This window comes from Rattus norvegicus, chromosome 12 (genome assembly GCF_036323735.1).
Source record: "Rattus norvegicus strain BN/NHsdMcwi chromosome 12, GRCr8, whole genome shotgun sequence".
NCBI lineage: Eukaryota > Metazoa > Chordata > Mammalia > Rodentia > Muridae > Rattus > Rattus norvegicus.
The window spans coordinates 25,126,954-25,143,386 of NC_086030.1; the positions used below are offsets into that span (position 1 = coordinate 25,126,954).

Sequence of the window (16,433 nt, forward strand, 5' to 3'; positions counted from 1 at the left end):
CTCTCTCTCTCTCTCTCTCTCTCTCTTTCTTCTCTGTTTCTTGTATCCTTAAACACCTTTTTCTTGTGCTTTGCCCTCTAGTCTCTTGGAACGAGGTGGGAATGTGAGGTTGTAGCATCATCTGCTCTCGTTCCCCTTGTCCAGGGTAGGGCCATGATGACACCTTGATGGGAGCAAGTGGTTTTGTTCCTAGAGCTTTCTCAATGATCTTTTTGAATTCTGCCCTTTCCCAGAGGACTGCAAGAATGGAAATTGGAACGGCAGACAGTGTGAATGCCAATCAGGCTACACGGGTCAGCTCTGTGACTCCATGCTGTTTTCCTTCCCAGTAGGTAATGACTCCTCTGATACCTGAAGCCCTCCCTGTGCCCCTTGACCCTTACAGCTAGATGGCCATGTTGGAATGATGATCATTCCCATGGCTTCACTTCAGGGAGAGGAGGTAATGCTTCCCCTGCTCTGGTCCTCCTGCTCTAACTTTGGGGTTCTCCTCTTCTCTAGTAGGAGGTTTCTATCCTAACCCTTTGTAAGCCTTCCACCTGACTCCCTGGGTCTTCGTCTGGCCATTAGGTCTGTGATATAAGAGACAAGGACTGGGGGCTGGGGACAGGGAGTTCTACCAGTGAAAGTATTCACAGTGCAGGTATGGAGACCTCAGTCTGGATGCCCAGAACTGATGTGAAACTCTGGGCATAGTGCTGTGCTCCTGTAACCTGACAAGGAGATTCACAGACTTGGGTCTTGCTGACCAGCCATTCTACCCAAGTTGGTGACATCCAGTGAGAGACCCTGTCTCAAACAATGAAGAGAGGCAATAAAGGGAGACTTGCAACTGGATGTCAACTCCATACATGGACTGCACACATGAACATGTACATGTATGAACACACACACACACAGAGAGAGAGAGAGAGAGAGAGAGAGACAGAGACAGAGAGACAGAGAGAAGGGGAGAGAGAGAGAGAGAGAGAGAGAGAGAGAAGGGGAGAGAGAGAGAGGTGGGGGGAAAAGAGGGGGGAGAGAGAGAGAGGGAGAGGGAGAGAGAGAGAGAGAGAGAGAGAGAGAGAGAGAGAGAGAGAGAGATAGGGCCTCAGCCACCCTCAACTGATTCTTGAGTTTCTATCCTTTTTTTCCTCTCCACGATACCAACAGGCAGAACATTTTACACACCCCAGAGACATTCCTGAGGGCCCTAAGGGTTGGTGTCTCATGCACCATGTTGTCTGGTCCCACAGAATTCCCCAATGTTATTAACGCTACCGTAACCGTGATAGTAAAAGTGATTGAACGGAACTTCACAGCTGACATGAAGAACATGTCCTCCCAGGACTACAAGAACTTCACAGACCTCTTCCTGAGCCAGGTGGGAGCAAGCCCTCAGCCAAGTGTGGTCAACGGCTACCTATCCCAGTGTCTCAAACACTTTTTGCCTCCCAGAATTCTGAGTCTTCTCAGAGCACCCAGCCTTGACCCCTACCCCACCCAGCCCCCATCACAGCTTCCTGTCTTTTTCTTTCTCCTTCCTAGGGGCTCCACCAACACCAGCCTGGAGCTGTCCCGAGATAGGACATACTCCAGCCCTGTATGATCTCTGGTTTGCTTTTTTCCAGATGGATAAGGTTTTCAAGGGTGACGACCTTCCCCAGTACAAAAATGTGATCATCAGAAAACTTCTGTGAGTGTCGGGAATGGGGCGGGGGTGTCCCTCTTTCCCTCCCTACTGCGTCCTCCTACCCTGAGGTTAGGCTGTCAATATCTGTCTCGGCCCAGGGGAACTCCAGTCCTGAAGCAACACCCAGGAGTCCTGAGTCACGTATCAGTTGTTTATCATGGCTATCCATTCATAATTTGTTCGTTCATTCACAAAACTTGTCCTGCACCATAAAGTCATCATTGACCCAGCCACCCATCATTTGTTGGACAGTTCATTCATACCTCATTTGCTCATTCACTTGTTCATTACTCCCGTTCATTGAAGTTTCATCATCACTGTCCATTTGCTCGTGACAGTTACTTGGCCATCATCCATTCATTCACAATCTCCTTCATTCATCTATTCATGCCTGTTCATTATTTATGCCCATTCTGTTCCTTATTATTCATCATGTCCAATCATTCGCTATTAGTTCATTCAGTATCTGATCAGCTCTAGCTGGCTGCGGGCGAGAGAATGAGAGGCCAGAAGTCTACATTGGGGGTGATGGTGTCAGTGACTAGAGAGTGGACTACGTGGGAGAAAAGGGAAAGTTCATGAGCAACAAGATTTTCCCATAAGACCACAGGGACTTGTGGAGAGAAGGAGGGGAGGGGGCAAGGAGTCAGAATCCTGAGCTGCTGAGATGTGGGGTACGGTGCCTGTGCTGGGATGAGGGATATGAAGAGGAGGAAGACTGCTGGTCTCTCCTGCTGGTGATCAGGACAGACGACTCACCCTGTCTCAAAAATCGCCCCTCTTGGGCTGGAGAGATGGCTCAGTGGTTAAGAGCACTGGCTGCTCTTCCAGAGGTCCTGAGTTCAAAATCCCAACAACCACATGGTGGCTCACAACCATCTATAATGAGATCCGATGCCCTCTTCTGGTGTGTCTGAAGACAGCTACAGTGTACTTAGATATAATAAATAAATACATCTTAAAAAAATCGCTCCTCTTAGCAACATCACTGGCCACACAGTGAGGGGCTTTGAGATTAGGGTCCTACCTTTTAATAGGACCTCATTAGTTCTTATTCATTCTCCTCCTCTCCTCTTTTCTTCCCCTCTTCCTCCACCCTCTTCCTCTTCTTCTTTCCCTCCTCCAAGCACTGGGTTAATCAGCCACCACATTCGACTGTTGTTAATATCTCGAGGCTCCACCCCTCTCTTTCCCACCGTTTTCCAGCCCGTGACTCATCTTCACCCAATTGATTTTTACTGTGTGTGTTGTGTGTGTGCAACAAATGTATGCATGTACGTGTGCACACGCATGGAGGTGTGGGGGGTCACAGGATAACTGGGAGGAATTGAGAATCTCCTTCTACCGTGTGGATCCGGGAATTGAACCCAGGCTACAGAGCTTGGCTGCAACTGCCTTTGCCTACAGAGATGATCCAAGCCTCTATTTTCAGAGCTAAATTTCATCCTTTAGCTCTTGTGACAAACTGAGATTTACTAATCTTGAATAGTCTTGCTTAACTGGCTCCCTGGAATATTTTAGCTGCTCAAGGGTGGGGGCCATCTTTTTTCCTCTTTTCCTTTCTTCTCTTTTCTTTCTTTCCTTTACCTATTCCCTCCCTCCCTCCCTCCCTCCCTTCCTTCCTTCCTTCCTTCCTTCCTTCCTTCCTCTCTTTCTTCCCCACACCATTCCTCCTTTATTTTTTTTTTTTTTTTGGCCTTTTGAAACAAGGTCTCAGTATGTAGCCCAGGTTGGCCTTGAAACTATGATCCTCCTGCCTCAATCTTCCAAGTGCTGACTCAGGGTGTATGCTGCCACACCCCACAGGAATCCTCTTCTTTCCACCCCTCAGGTCACATGGCCGCTTTCCCTTCCCATCTCCCCTCTTGCTACCTTTGTCTTCCTTGCTGGGTGTTTGTTGGTGATGTGGGGGAAATGTTGAAGTCTCTCCTGCTTGCAGCAATGGCAGCATCGTGGTGGAAAGTGATGTTGTTCTAGAGGCAAGCTACACCCCAGAGTATGAGACACTGTTCAGAAACGCCACGGAGATTGTGAAGGGCAAAATCCTGAACGAGACTAACACAATCACAACTGACCACTCCCTGTGCCAACGTAAGTCCTTCTGAAACTCTTCTACTTCAGTGGGAAGAAACCTGGGTCTCTGCTTCCTCTTCTCTTCTTGCTTGGAACACTGGAGTCCCCACCAAGGCAGGAGGATTGCAATGAGTTCAGAGTTAGTCTGGGATCCACAGTGAATTCTAGGCTTTATAGCCCCTTTTCGGCACTTGCTGCTCTTGTAGAGGACCTCAGTTCCGTTCCTGCACCCAGGTTGGACAGCTCACAGCTACCTATTACTCCAGCTCCAGAAGATCCAATGCCCTCTTCCGCTCTCCACATCATCCCAATTTATGTGAACACACACACACACACACACACACACACACAGAGAGAGAGAGAGAGAGAGAGAGAGAGAGAGAGAGAGAGAGAGAAGTTTTTTTTTAAGAATTCAGAACAAAGGCAAACCATCCCCTAGAGCCTCCCCTGACTCTGTCCTGTTCCCATCCCATTCAGTCCCAGGCTGAAGTTGTCACGCCCATGTCCCCAAGTGAGCCTACTCACAGATATGGCTGTATATCTGGAGCTCTAATGTCAGTTCAGGGTAGATCACTGATATGGAAGAAAGGGAAGTAGAAAGAGGTGGAGAGAAGAGGAGGCAGATGAATGAAGGAATGGAGGAAAAGAAAGAAGAGGGGAGGAGCCCTGGTAGGAGAAGGGGAGGAACCCTGGTGGGAGAAGAGGAGGAACCCTGGTGGGAGAAGGGGTGGAGCCCTGGTGGGAGAAGAGGAGGAGCCCTGACGGGAGAAGGGGTGGAGCCCTGGTGGGAGAAGAGGAGGTGCCCTGGTGGGAGAAGGGGTGGAGCCCTGGTGGGAGAAGAGGAGGAGCCCCGGTGGGAGAAGGGGTGGAGCCCTGTGGGAGAAGAGGAGGAGCCCTGGTGGGAGAAGGGGTGGAGCCCTGGCGAAAGAAGAGGAGGAGCCCTGGTGGGAGAAGGGGTGGAGCCCTGGCGGGAGAAGGGGTGGAGCCCTAGTAGGAGAAGAGGAGGAGCCCTGGTGGGAGAAGGGGTGGAGCCCTGGTGGGAAAAGGGGTGTAGCCCTAGGGGAGAAGGGGAGGCCTGGCTGTTGACAGGTAGAAAGAAGCTTCTATGGTTTTTGTTGTGCTTTTCTCTTCCCTTATCTCTGGCAGACTACGTACTGTGCTACAATGGTAACGTCACCACTATGGACATGGAGTCTCTAACCTTCAGCTTTGACCCTGTCGGTGAGCATCCCCTTAGAACTGTGGGCCGCAGGCACAGATGGAGTGCGGAGGGTAAACAGGGATCCAGGGAGCGTTCTGGCCATGCTGACTGTAGTTGCCACCCCCCATCCTGTAGAGTATTGCTTCCAGAAGGCTGCCAAGGATTTCGGCCACTACTTTTACCCAGAGGATCTGAACGGGACGCTGACCTGCGTGAACAATTGCACTCAGGAGACGAAGTCACGGCTCAACTGTAACCGTGGCTACTGCCAGCTGCTTCGCGCAGGGCCCCAATGCGTGTGAGTGCCTACCTTATTCATCCCGGCACCCACTCCTTCTCCTGATGAGAGGGTGCTTCCCATCCCCACAGTCTCCAATAGGGCTGCTGCACCGTGCCCTGTAGATCAGAGATCTGTTCTGCACCCCACCCACCCCCAGTTTCTCTTGTGAGTTGCTAGGTGGATTTGCGACGTAGATATATAATAAAACAACTCAAAACAACTGTATCTGGTGACAGAGGTGCTTGGAAGGCACGCTCCCCTGTCTTACACATCTCTTTCCTTTACAGGGCTCTCCCATCACCCTCTGCCCCAATGAGAATGATGGGTAGGCACGGAGTGTAGAGTCAGACATTCAGCAGTCCAGCCAGGGCTGTTCTGAGAGGGTTCAATTTATTTGCCCCACTATCCTGTCATCTGTCGCTCCTCTATTTCTTTGAGCTGTTCATTCCTTCCTTCTTTCTCCCATCCCCCTCCCTTTCTTCTTTATTTTCTTCCTTCTTTCTTCCCTTTCCCCCCTTTTATCTTTATGTTTTTAGACCAGGGTCTCAGTACCCCAAGTTGAAGCAGCAGTCACTGTGTAGTCCAGGATGGCCTCAACCTTAAACCAATTTTCCTTCTTCCATTCCTACCTCCCCGAGTGCTGGGATTCCAGTCCTGACCCATTGTGCCCAGCTATTAAATTAATGATATAGTTTGTTTAAATTAAGTAATCGATCTTACAACATTTCATCCGTGAACTCTTCCAGCTCTGGCCTGGCTACTCTAGTTGCCAAGATAAATTAAATAATTATCATGATAAATTATATTAAACATTAAATAAATATTAAACATGGTGAGAACCCCATTCCAGTGGCGGCTGCTGCACGATTAGACATACAAGCAAGCACGGAGCTAGGATGAGACGCTCAGCTCCCTGGAGTCTCGCTGAGTTTCCCTTCTCACGCCTTACAGATTCAGGAACCCTAGCTTCCCCAGATGCACAAACCTACCTTTAAAAGAGGTGCCTGGGCCTTAGGTATTTAATTTCCCTTCTGGAGTCCTGGTTTAAGGGACCTCGCCTGAGCCTATGTGTTTGTCCACAGGTGCCCAAACACAGACAACCACTGGTACTGGGGAAAGACTTGTGAGTTCAGAACCAGCAAGAGACTTGTGTATGGCCTCGTGGGCACCGTGCTGGCATTGCTACTTGTCCTTGTGATCATCTTGGCTGTCTTCTTCGGCCACTCCCAGAGAGCTCACAGGTGAGGCCAGCAACCATGATGACACAGTGAGAGGGCCAAGGGTGACAACACTATACCCAGAAGTCACGGCCTTAGTGTTCTACTGTTAGGTTGTTTCCAGCCTGGCAGTGAAGGAGACAGCTAGGGTCAAACAAGGTGTTATGCTCCACCCCTTCCTGGGCATCACCAAGGGTGGCTTTTTTAACTGATAGGAAAGGATCATCTCTCTGAGTGAGGAATAGAAACAGAAACAGAAGCACTAAGTTGGGATTACACCATAAAATTACATTTTATTACCTAAGCTGCCTTAGATGTAACAAGGAAACTGGGACCGAGCCAGATGGGCTGAAAGGTACCTTTCAGGAATTGCCAAGAAATGTCCACTAGAGCGCCTGGGCTAGAAGTGGGCAGAAGGGACTATCGCTAGGCCTCCATTTCATACCCGAGGAGACTGAAGCCCATTAGGGAACTGAGGGATATTTGGGGAGCCTGGTCACTGCCCCTCGAGATGGAGAAACCGGAGTGACACTAGTCTTCACTTCCTACTGCCGTGACTTTAAAGGGCAGAGATGCGACTGTCCCCCTCAGGGTCAGGGTCTGTTGAGTCCCCACCTACTGCTCTCCCGTGCAGCTGGTCACTCACAGCACTCCTGTTTGCAGGTCATCGTATGACCCCTCTCAAGCATGGCAGCCAGAAACCCTTCCTGGAACTTTCCAGAGCACAGGTGTTTGGGAAGGTAACTGTTCTGGGGAGGCAGGGAAGGTGCCGTGGCCATGAGTGGATGGCACTCATCCTGACGACAGCTCATGTCACTTGGTCCTGGGCCGCAGTCCCCTCACCCCTTGCTCCTCCATGGTCCCTTATGCCCGGGATCCTTCCCCAGAATTTCTCAGGCCTCTGTCACTGACCTAAAGTCTTTCTTTTTGATTACATTGATTTAGTGGGGTTGTGAGGACACGCGTGTACCATGATATGTAGGCAGAGGTCAGAGGACAACTTTAAGGAGTTAGCCCTTCCCTTCATGCGGGTCCCTGGATGGGACTCAGGTCACCTTACCCATCTCACTCCTCTTTTAGCTTCTCCCCATCAAATTCCCAAGGCTTCCACTGAGCATTCTCTCCCCTCCATGTCTCTGTACCCATCACACCACTATCTGGGAAGTTCTGTCCCTCGCTACCTATATCAGCACCAAGCCAATTGTTTCCATAACCTGTTTGTGACCCATGCCTTCTCTAGGGACCCCCTCCTCCCCACCTCCACTTTGTCCTTTAGTGTCCTTTGGTTCCTGAACAAGTCAGGGTCCCTAGGGCTGTGTCTGCCCATGTCTCTGACCACACCACGTAATGCCTTCTGCAGTCAATAGGGCTGCCTCTGCCCAGCTCCCCACTAGGTAGCATGGACTACCCACCTTCCCAGTGTGTGTGTGTGTGTGTGTGTGTGTGTGTGTGTGTGTCTGTGTGTGTGTCTGTGTGTGTGTCTGTGTGTGTGTCTGTGTGTGTGTGTCTGTGTTTATCTGTGTGTGTGTCTGTGTGTGTGCATGTGTGTGTCTGTGTGTGTGTCTGTGTTTATCTGTGTGTGTGTCTGTGTGTCTGTGTCTGTGTGTCTGTGTCTGTGTGTATGTCTGTGTCTGTGTCTGTGTGTCTGTGTGTGTCTGTGTGTGCATGTGTGTGTGTGTGTGCATCTGTGCGTGCACGTTTATGCATGCATGTTTCAGTCTCAGTATTGTTCCTTAGGGGCTGTATGAGTTGTTTGGGGGGACAAGGGCCCTCACAGAAGCCTGGGGCACACAGCCTGGTCAGGCTGGCTGGTAGGAGAGCCACGCTAATCCACCAGTCTGCTTCCCCAGAGACAGAGTTATAACATGCCACCCCACCCAGCTTTTCATTTGAATTCTATTCTGATGATCAAACTTAGGTCCAAAGTATTTATGAGGCAAACATCTTACCAGCTGGGCCGTCTTTCAGCTTCCCTTCCCCCAATTCTACGCTGTTACTGCATAGCCCAGGGTAATCTCAAGCTAACTACAGTGTAGTGTAAGAGTTGGCCTTGAACTTCAGGCCTTCGAACCAGGACACTCATGGATCTTGCCACACCCCCAGCTTCTGCTCCTAGGTGTTTTATGACCTCCCTTATCTAATGCCCTTTCCTAGGCTCCAAGTCATCTCCTGCCCCACAAGACAAGGTGTTAGACACACACAGACTCTCCATGGAGCACCAGGATATATCAGTGCCCAGGTTAGGACTGATGGAGTACCTGACCAGATACGGCTCAGCCCAGGGTCTCACTGAAGGTTTCTGATTTAAACCTGAGTCTCCAAGCAGCAGCTTAGAAGTTGGCCTCCTGTGCCTTCAAACTGTCCCTGGGTGGACAGAGAAAGGCCATTCTTCAGTTGGAGGCACTGTTTAAGAAATGGTATGATGTCGCACAGCTGTAATCTTAGCATTAGGGAGGTGACCAATCAATAGTCAGTTCAAGGTCATTCTCTGTTACATAACAAGTCTGAGGCTAACTGGTTTACATGTCTCAAAGAAGGGAAGAAAGAAAAAGAGAGAGAGGGAGAGAAAGAAAGAAAGAGAGAGAGAGAAAGAGAGAGGGAGGGAGGGAGAAAGAAGAAAAGGAAGGAAGGAAGAAAAAAGAAAGGAAGGAAGAAAGGAAGGAAGCAAAAAGAAAGAAAGGAAGGAAGGAGGGAAGGAAGAAAGGAAGAAAAAAGAAAGGAAGGAAGGAAGAAAAGGAAAAAGAAAGGAAGAAAGAAAAAAGAAAGAAAGGAAGGAAGGAAGAAAAAAGAAAGAAAGGAAGGAAGGAAGAAAGAAAGAAAGGAAGGAAGGGAGGAAAAAAGGAAGGGAGGAAAAAAGGAAGGAAGGAAAAAAGGAAGGAAGGAAGCAGGCTTCAGAGGGCTTTGATCAGATATGTGGTGTTGTTTATTTGTTCATCCATTCATTTGTCTAGAAGGTCCCACTGTGGTAGCCCAAGCTAGCTCTGAACTCACAAGCGTCCTACCCCAGTCTGTCCAGCAGCTGAGTACACACCGCCAAGGCCATGGATGAACTTTAAGTGGTTCACTCAGGTGGTTCTGGGTAGGGGGATGACATGGGAGATGGGGTCACTGTGAGAGAATGGGATGGTTCAGGAGGCAAGCAACTGAGGCTGTCTGAAGGGGAATGGGTTGCTGGCAAGCTGGAGAGGGGATCGGGGAGGACAGAGCATCTGAGGCTCACCTTAGGAGTATGGTGGCTGCCACCTAAGCTGGGCATCCAACAGAGAAATCTGTGGGGCACACTGACTCCCTGAACCTGGGGGGAGGGGTTGCTGAAGGGGGTGGCTTTTTGACCTGAGTGTAGCACCAGGAGTCTCGAAGGGGCAAAGACAGGGGTGGAATTAAAGGAAGGAAGGGGCCTCCTAGAACCACCCAGAAGTACCGGAAACACTCTAACACACCCACTGAGGAATGGCCAAGGTGGTAAGGAAAAAAACCAAGCCCTAAGCTGGAGTCCAGGAGACCACAAAAGTCTGCAAGGTCCCAGAAGAGGAAGTAGATGTCATTGGCAAATAACAGACACGATTTCTCAAAAAAAAAAAAAAAAAAAAAAAAAAAACCCTAGGTTGTCTGCTGTGTTTACTGTTGCTAAGGGCTGGGCACGTAAGGAGGGTAGTTTGTGACTCAACTGGCTGCCACCAGCTCCACTCCCATCCGTCCTTCACACCGATGACAGTAGCTCCCCATGGGTATGACTTGTGACCCCTGGTACATAGTACAAAGTGGGTAAGCATGCTATTCTGGTCTCCCTACCCTAGTGACCTTCCCTGGTGTCCCTGCCTCTCCCCCGAACCAGCTTCTAGGCTCACATCAAATCCTCTAAGACTCCATCAAGGATTTGAATATTGAAGTAGTGACCTTCATTTTCCAGATCCCTCATTCCACACACATCCCACCTGTTCATGGGTGTCCCGGCCTCCTCTGGGGGGGGACCCCTCTTACACCCCATCTTTCCCTACAGGTGACGATCTGAAAGAGGACAAATTTAGCCTGGAGAAAGCATACAGCCATTTCCGCCCAAACCTGGAGAATGTGGACACGAAAACCCAGGTGCTGCAGCTCTGAGCTTCTCCCACCCCAGGTTTGCCCTACTCCCACCCCTCCCTAGCGCCTCCCAATCCTTATTAACGTCATCGTTGTCTCCTACTCCCTACCTCAACATCCAGAGGCCTAAGGTGGTAAAACCAGCAGCCCAAATTTAGACAAGAGAGGGACAGAGTCCCCACCACCAGTATCCCTGCTTGGTTAAGATGATGCTGACACCAGATCCCAAAGCTATTCTGAGGCGCTCGGACTCAGTCTGTGTCACTGCTAGAAGGACTTATCAAAGCAGCAGAGAAGAGGACTGGGAGCCAGGTACCTTCTCCTCCTCACCGTCACCTCCACGTTCCAGGGACCCAAAGACTCTTAGGCATCTCACCATCTTCGTTTGCGTGTAGGCATTGCTCTATTCTGGAATTTCCCTATTAATAAAGCACTTTTTAAAAGAAGAGTCTTGGGTTTTGGTTTTCTCTTCGTGTGTGTGTGTGTATGTGTGTGTGTGTGTGTGTGCATGTGTGTGTGTGCATGTGTGTGTGTGCATGTGTGTGTGCATGTGTGTACATGCGTTTGTGTGTGTGCATGTGTGTGTACATGCGTTTGTGTGTGTGCATGTGTGTGCATGCGTGTGTGTGTGCATGTGTGTGTGCATGCGTGTGTGTGTGCATGTGTGTGTACATGCGTTTGTGTGTGTGTGCATGTGTGTGTGCATGCGTGTGTGTGCATGTGTGTGTGCATGTGTGTGTGTATGTGTGTGTGTGCATGCATGTGTGTGTGTGTGTGCGCGCGTGTGTGTTGGGAGGGAGAGGGTAGGAGATAGATGGTCTTCTGGGACTCGTCTGGAGTAACAGAAGGAACCAGCTTGTGCCCCTTTCTGGGCAGAACAATCTTCCCAGGATTAAACATTCCCTTCCCTTGCCTCTTCCAATGGAGGTGGGGACGGGTCCATCCCTGCCTGAGGTTGCTGAGAGCAGACAAACCCAGGACCAGGCCTTGGCGATAGAATTCCTCAGGTCCAAGAGCAACAGGTGGGGACCTCCAGGAGGCGAATTACTGAGTGCTGGTTCCACTGTTCTTCAAAACGATCAAGGTCACACTGCAGGTAGCCATGTCCCCATGGTGAGAGGGCCTGGCTTACCTCTCGAACTCACACCCTTAAGGACTGCTGACCATCCCGGGGTGTTATAACTTGTACCCCGTGTTCTGCTGGGGGTACCTATAGAACCGAGAGAGGGCTTGAGGAGTGGTGGATATTCTCGCCAGGGACTGGAGCTAAATCCAGGATATTCCTCTTTCTGGCTAAAACACACCCTCTTCCTTCCATCTCTGTGGAAGAACCAGGAACATTACCCCCTTCTTCTTGCTGGCTGAAGCACCACCCTCTTACCGGGGTGATAAATCTCATAACCTGAACACCTATACACTTGACAGGCCAGGAGCGAGAACCGCTCCCTTTGCTCTTTGGCCCAGTGTAGCTGTACCCTCCCCACCCCCCTTCGTCATTCGGGAAGCTCTCAGATGGATTCCTAGTCATACTTACACCGCACCCCCCCCCGGCCCCTCAGTATCTCAGAGGTCAAAGGTCTCTTGTCTGCTTTTATTTCCTGGGTTCCCAGGCTCACGCTCATTTTGCCACTTCCAAGAGCGCGAAGCGGGCGCGACTATCTCTTCTGCCTGCTGCTCGCTATCTGTCGATGTCGAGGCAGATGAGGAAGACTGCCGCGTTCTGCCTGCTGGCTCTCGTCCTCCACTCCCTGCCCCAACATATTGCTGCTGCAGGTGAGTACCCTCCCAGTTCTGCCTTGAGCACCTTGCCCACGAGCCTGCATCCCCGACCTGCCAGGCTCCAGGCAGAGCTCCCTCCCCGTCAAGGGCAGCTGGGACAACTTCCACTTGGAGCTCAAACTCAGCCTTCTCTGAACATCTTTCCTTTCCTCAAATGAGCTTTGGGGAAAGACCAGTTTGCCTCTCTGGTCCGTCCCCAGGGAGTGACAGTAACAGGTGTCAGTTGACATAGCTGCTTGGATTAAACAGAATCCTCCCTTTGGTGTGGGGTAGACACCCAGCCATGCTAAACTGAGCCCCTGTTTATCTTCTGAATGTCCCCATCCAGTTCTCTTATCTCCAGTCAGTGTTGAAAGCCCCCAAAGTCCTTGTGTGTGAGGAGAGGGTGGATGACAAAGTCACACCACGATATAGACCAGGCTGACCTAAAACTCACACTGTGACCTATTCTCATCCTCCTGCCTCAGCCTCCCAAAGACTGGGAGGGTACACCACTTGGCTTTGCAGTTCTTCAGACAATACAACACCTGCCTCCTTCTGCCTTCTCTAACTTCTGTCCTGGTCGTCATTGTCGTCTTCTTCTTCTTCTTCTTCTTCTTCTTCTTCTTCTTCTTCTTCTTCTTCTTCTTCTTCTTCTTCTTCTTTTCTTCCTCCTCCTCCTCTTCTTTTCTTCCCTTCTTTTTATTATTCCTTTTCTTCTTTTTTCTCTCTTCCCTCTCTCTCCCTCCTCTTCTCCCTCCCTCTCTCCCTCTCTCATTGTCTCGCTCTCTCCCTCTCCCTGTCCCCATCCCTGCCACTCTCCCTTTCCTCCCCACCCTTGGTGTCCCTTCCACTCCTGCCTTAGAAGCAGAAGCCTCAGGACCACAGCAGGGTCATGAACTAGCCATGTGTCAGAGTCAGCTCAACTCCTCTCTGGTCTGTTTCCTCCCCTGAAAAGACAAGGGTTGGTCCATGCTATGTGAGGAAAGTCTGTTATCCCTGAGACTCAGGAAATTCAAGACCTACTATACAGTGAGTTCAAGGCCAGCCTCAGCAAATTAGTGAGACCCTGTCTCAAAATAAAAAGTAAACATAGGGCTGTGAGTGGGGTGGGGTAGAACAAACCTTTAGGACTTGGGAGGCAGAGGCAGGTAGCTCTCTATGAGTTTGGGGCCGACCTGCTCTAGAGAGTGAGCCCCAGGAAATCTAGGGCTACAGAGACTCTGTCTCAAATAAATAGATAGATAGGTGGATAGGTAGATAGATAGATAGATAGATAGATAGATAGATAGATAGATAGATGGATGGATGGATGGATGGATGGATGGATGGATAGATAGATAGATAGATAGATAGATAGATAGATAGATAGATAGATAGATAGATAGATAGACAGATGGACAGACAGACAGACAGACAGACAGACAGACAGACAGACAGACAAAGCAAAAAGGAGGACTGGAGATGTAGCTCAGCAGCAAAGCACTTGCCTAGAATTCTCCAGTGTGGTGCTAGGGTGTGGCACAGCAGTAGAGCGCCTGCACAGGACCCTGAGCCAGGGACCAGGCTGGTATGATATGGTTCAGTGGTAGAGGGCTTGCCTAGCTACCCCTGTGAAGCCCTAGGTTGGGATTTCTTTTTCTTCTTAAAGTTCATTTTGCTTATGAGTATGTGTGTCTGATATGGGCTCCCACGGAGACCAGAAGGGAATCTTGGGTCCCTTGAGCTGGAGTTACAGGTGGTTGTGAACCGCCCTGATGTGGGATGCTGAGGTCTGAACTCCCAGTCTCCCACAGAACAATAAACACGCTCGACCCCACAGCCACCTCCCCAGTCCCCCAGTGGGGGGTTGGAATGTCTAAGGATCTTAGTTGCTTAGGACTCATTGGTCCTGAGGACCAGGCTCATGAAAACAAGAGAGGAGAATGGCTCACACCCAGAGCCATTTTGCCTGGTCCTAGGGAAGGAAGGGAAACTGAGGCAGAAACAAAACCCACAGACTCCAGCGTTCCCTTCTCCCCCAACAAGGTCACACCTTGGGTGGGTCAGGGGAGACAGGAAGAGGACAGAGTCAGGAGTGGAGTTCCCTTAGTCACCTGTGGACAATATCCCACCATAATAAAGGGCCTGCCTTGGACTTTGTCCTGCCTTGGAATTCACTTTGCCAGAGGCATTGACCCCTAGGCCGTGGCCCCTTCTCACTCTTCTCTAATGAAGGCTTGGCATGAAGGACAAAGAAGCAGACCATCTGAGAACAGCTCTTATAAAGCCTGGTTTAGGAGCCTGTCGGTCTCACTAGGGCAGGAGTTCCTCGTCCTCTACCCCATTCTCTCTCTGTCTCTCTCTGTCTCTCTGTCTCTCTGTCTCTCTGTCTCTCTCTGTCTCTCTCTGTCTCTCTCTGTCTCTCTCTGTCTCTCTCTGTCTCTCTCTGTCTCTCTCTCTCTCTCTCTCTCTCTCTCTCTCTCTCTCTCTCTCTCTCTCTCTCTGCATCTCCTATCCACTTTTTTCTCACCCCATAGCCCACCCCATATGCTATGACCCATCCGTCTCTAGCCTCAGTCTCCCCCTCTGTAGGCTGGAAGCTTCTAAATTCTTTCTGCTCTGGTGAAGCTTACATGCTCCCTCCTCCCTTGGGCCTGGTCTCTAGGAGCCTGATCAGAGTCCATTAGCATCTAGGTCCTTCTGTGTCCCAAACCTGAGGACCCAGAACACCATGCCTCTTCAAGGCCACTGTTCTTGGCAATGGCAGGACAGGGTGTAGCTACAGAAATAATTCTGTGACCTCAGCTGCCTGGAAGATGCCCTCTTATCTTGCTCCTGTATCTGGATACATGTGTTATTGATAGGACACAATGTCCTCTAGGCTGGCCTAACCCTGTTTAGCCTTAACAATTACCCTCTTGTTCCCACACCCATGATGATAACGACTAAGGCCTAACGTTTACTGTTCACAACTCATGCCTTTGATCACCACCTTTCGCCATTCCCAGGTGCTTTTCCTGCCCTTTATTCCCGTCACTGTTCTGTCCCAGGTTTGCTGGCACAACAACCCACAATCTGGAAGCCTTAGAATGGCAAAGATTTCTCTCCTCACAGCTCTGGCTGGAGGGATAAAGCAGGGCTGTGGTTGTGGTTGTGGTGATGGTTGTCGAATTAGAGTCAGGTCTGTCGTCCCATCATGTGGGATCCAGGGATCCAACTCAGGCCATCACAATAGGCACCGAGTGTTATTGTATTTGCCGAGCCATCTCACCAGCCTGCTTCACTCATTTCGAAGGCAGCTCTGCAAAGTTCCGTCCCCAAGACCCTAATAGCGGCTGGCAAATCTCTGACGTTTTGTGACCCTCGTGTGCCTCTGTTTTCTCAGACCCCATGGCATTCTCCACATGTCTACGTCAGTCTCGGGTCCAGGTCTTCCTAAGGACACTAGTGATGTTGGGTTGGGGATCGTGTGCATGATCTCATTTTGATGCAGTACCTCGCAAAGACTAAAGTCAAATATGACTGCCATGGCAAAAACAAAACAAAACAAAACAGACAGGGGTCTCCTGAGGTGCTGAGGGTTAGGGTTTCAATTTAAATATCAGGAAAAGAGAGACAGGAGATGGGCCCCCGAGATAGAGGGACTTGATTCTTCCCTTGTTTCCTTGCCTCTACCCCTCTATCACCTCCCTCCTTCTATCTCTCCCTCCCTTCCCCCTTTCCTCCTGTGACACTGAGGCTCCGACTTAGAGCCTCATGCAAGCTAGCCAAGCACTTTACCATTGAGCTGTAGCCCCAGCTCAAGGCTTTCTTTAAAATAGTAATCACTGGGCTAGCGAGACTCTACCTGGCTCAGCAGGGCGAAGCACCCGCCAAGCCTGATGACCCAAGGTCTTACATGGGAGAAGGAGGGACTGTCTCCTAAAATTTGTGGCACACACGGTCATCCATAGATAGATAGATAGATAGATAGATAGATAGATAGATAGATAATAAATCAGATGGATGGATAGATAATCAATCAATGTAACCAGATTAAAATAATTGCTATTGGCCAGAAATAACACTGAGGGAGGTTAGCTGGTGGGGAAGAGGCAAAAGGGACCCCAGTCATCTTTGTCAAGTCCATGTCTTATCCTTGCCACGCCCTTTGTCTGTTTGGCATTT

The 16,433-nt window shown here is 50.1% G+C and overlaps 2 protein-coding genes across 2 annotated transcripts in view; both read left to right on the forward strand.

The window, feature by feature from the left end:
- Positions 1–146: 146 nt before the first annotated feature.
- On the forward strand, positions 147–10,972 carry LOC120095955 (mucin-12-like). Its single transcript, XM_039090112.2, has 10 exons — positions 147–332; positions 1,236–1,363; positions 1,611–1,675; positions 3,612–3,763; positions 4,892–4,966; positions 5,082–5,244; positions 6,309–6,467; positions 7,107–7,183; positions 10,444–10,532; positions 10,649–10,972. Exons 1-10 carry the CDS (start codon positions 311–313, stop codon positions 10,682–10,684), a joined length of 966 nt encoding a protein of 321 aa, XP_038946040.2. The 5' UTR covers positions 147–310; the 3' UTR covers positions 10,685–10,972.
- A 1,150-nt stretch (positions 10,973–12,122) lies between these two features.
- Positions 12,123–16,433, forward strand: part of Muc3 (mucin 3) — a 36,174-nt gene continuing 31,863 nt past the window's right edge. The window contains exon 1 of the mRNA XM_063271879.1: positions 12,123–12,299. Coding sequence (XP_063127949.1) covers positions 12,215–12,299 — 85 coding nt within the window. The 5' untranslated portion in view covers positions 12,123–12,214. The remainder of the gene's footprint in view (positions 12,300–16,433) is intronic.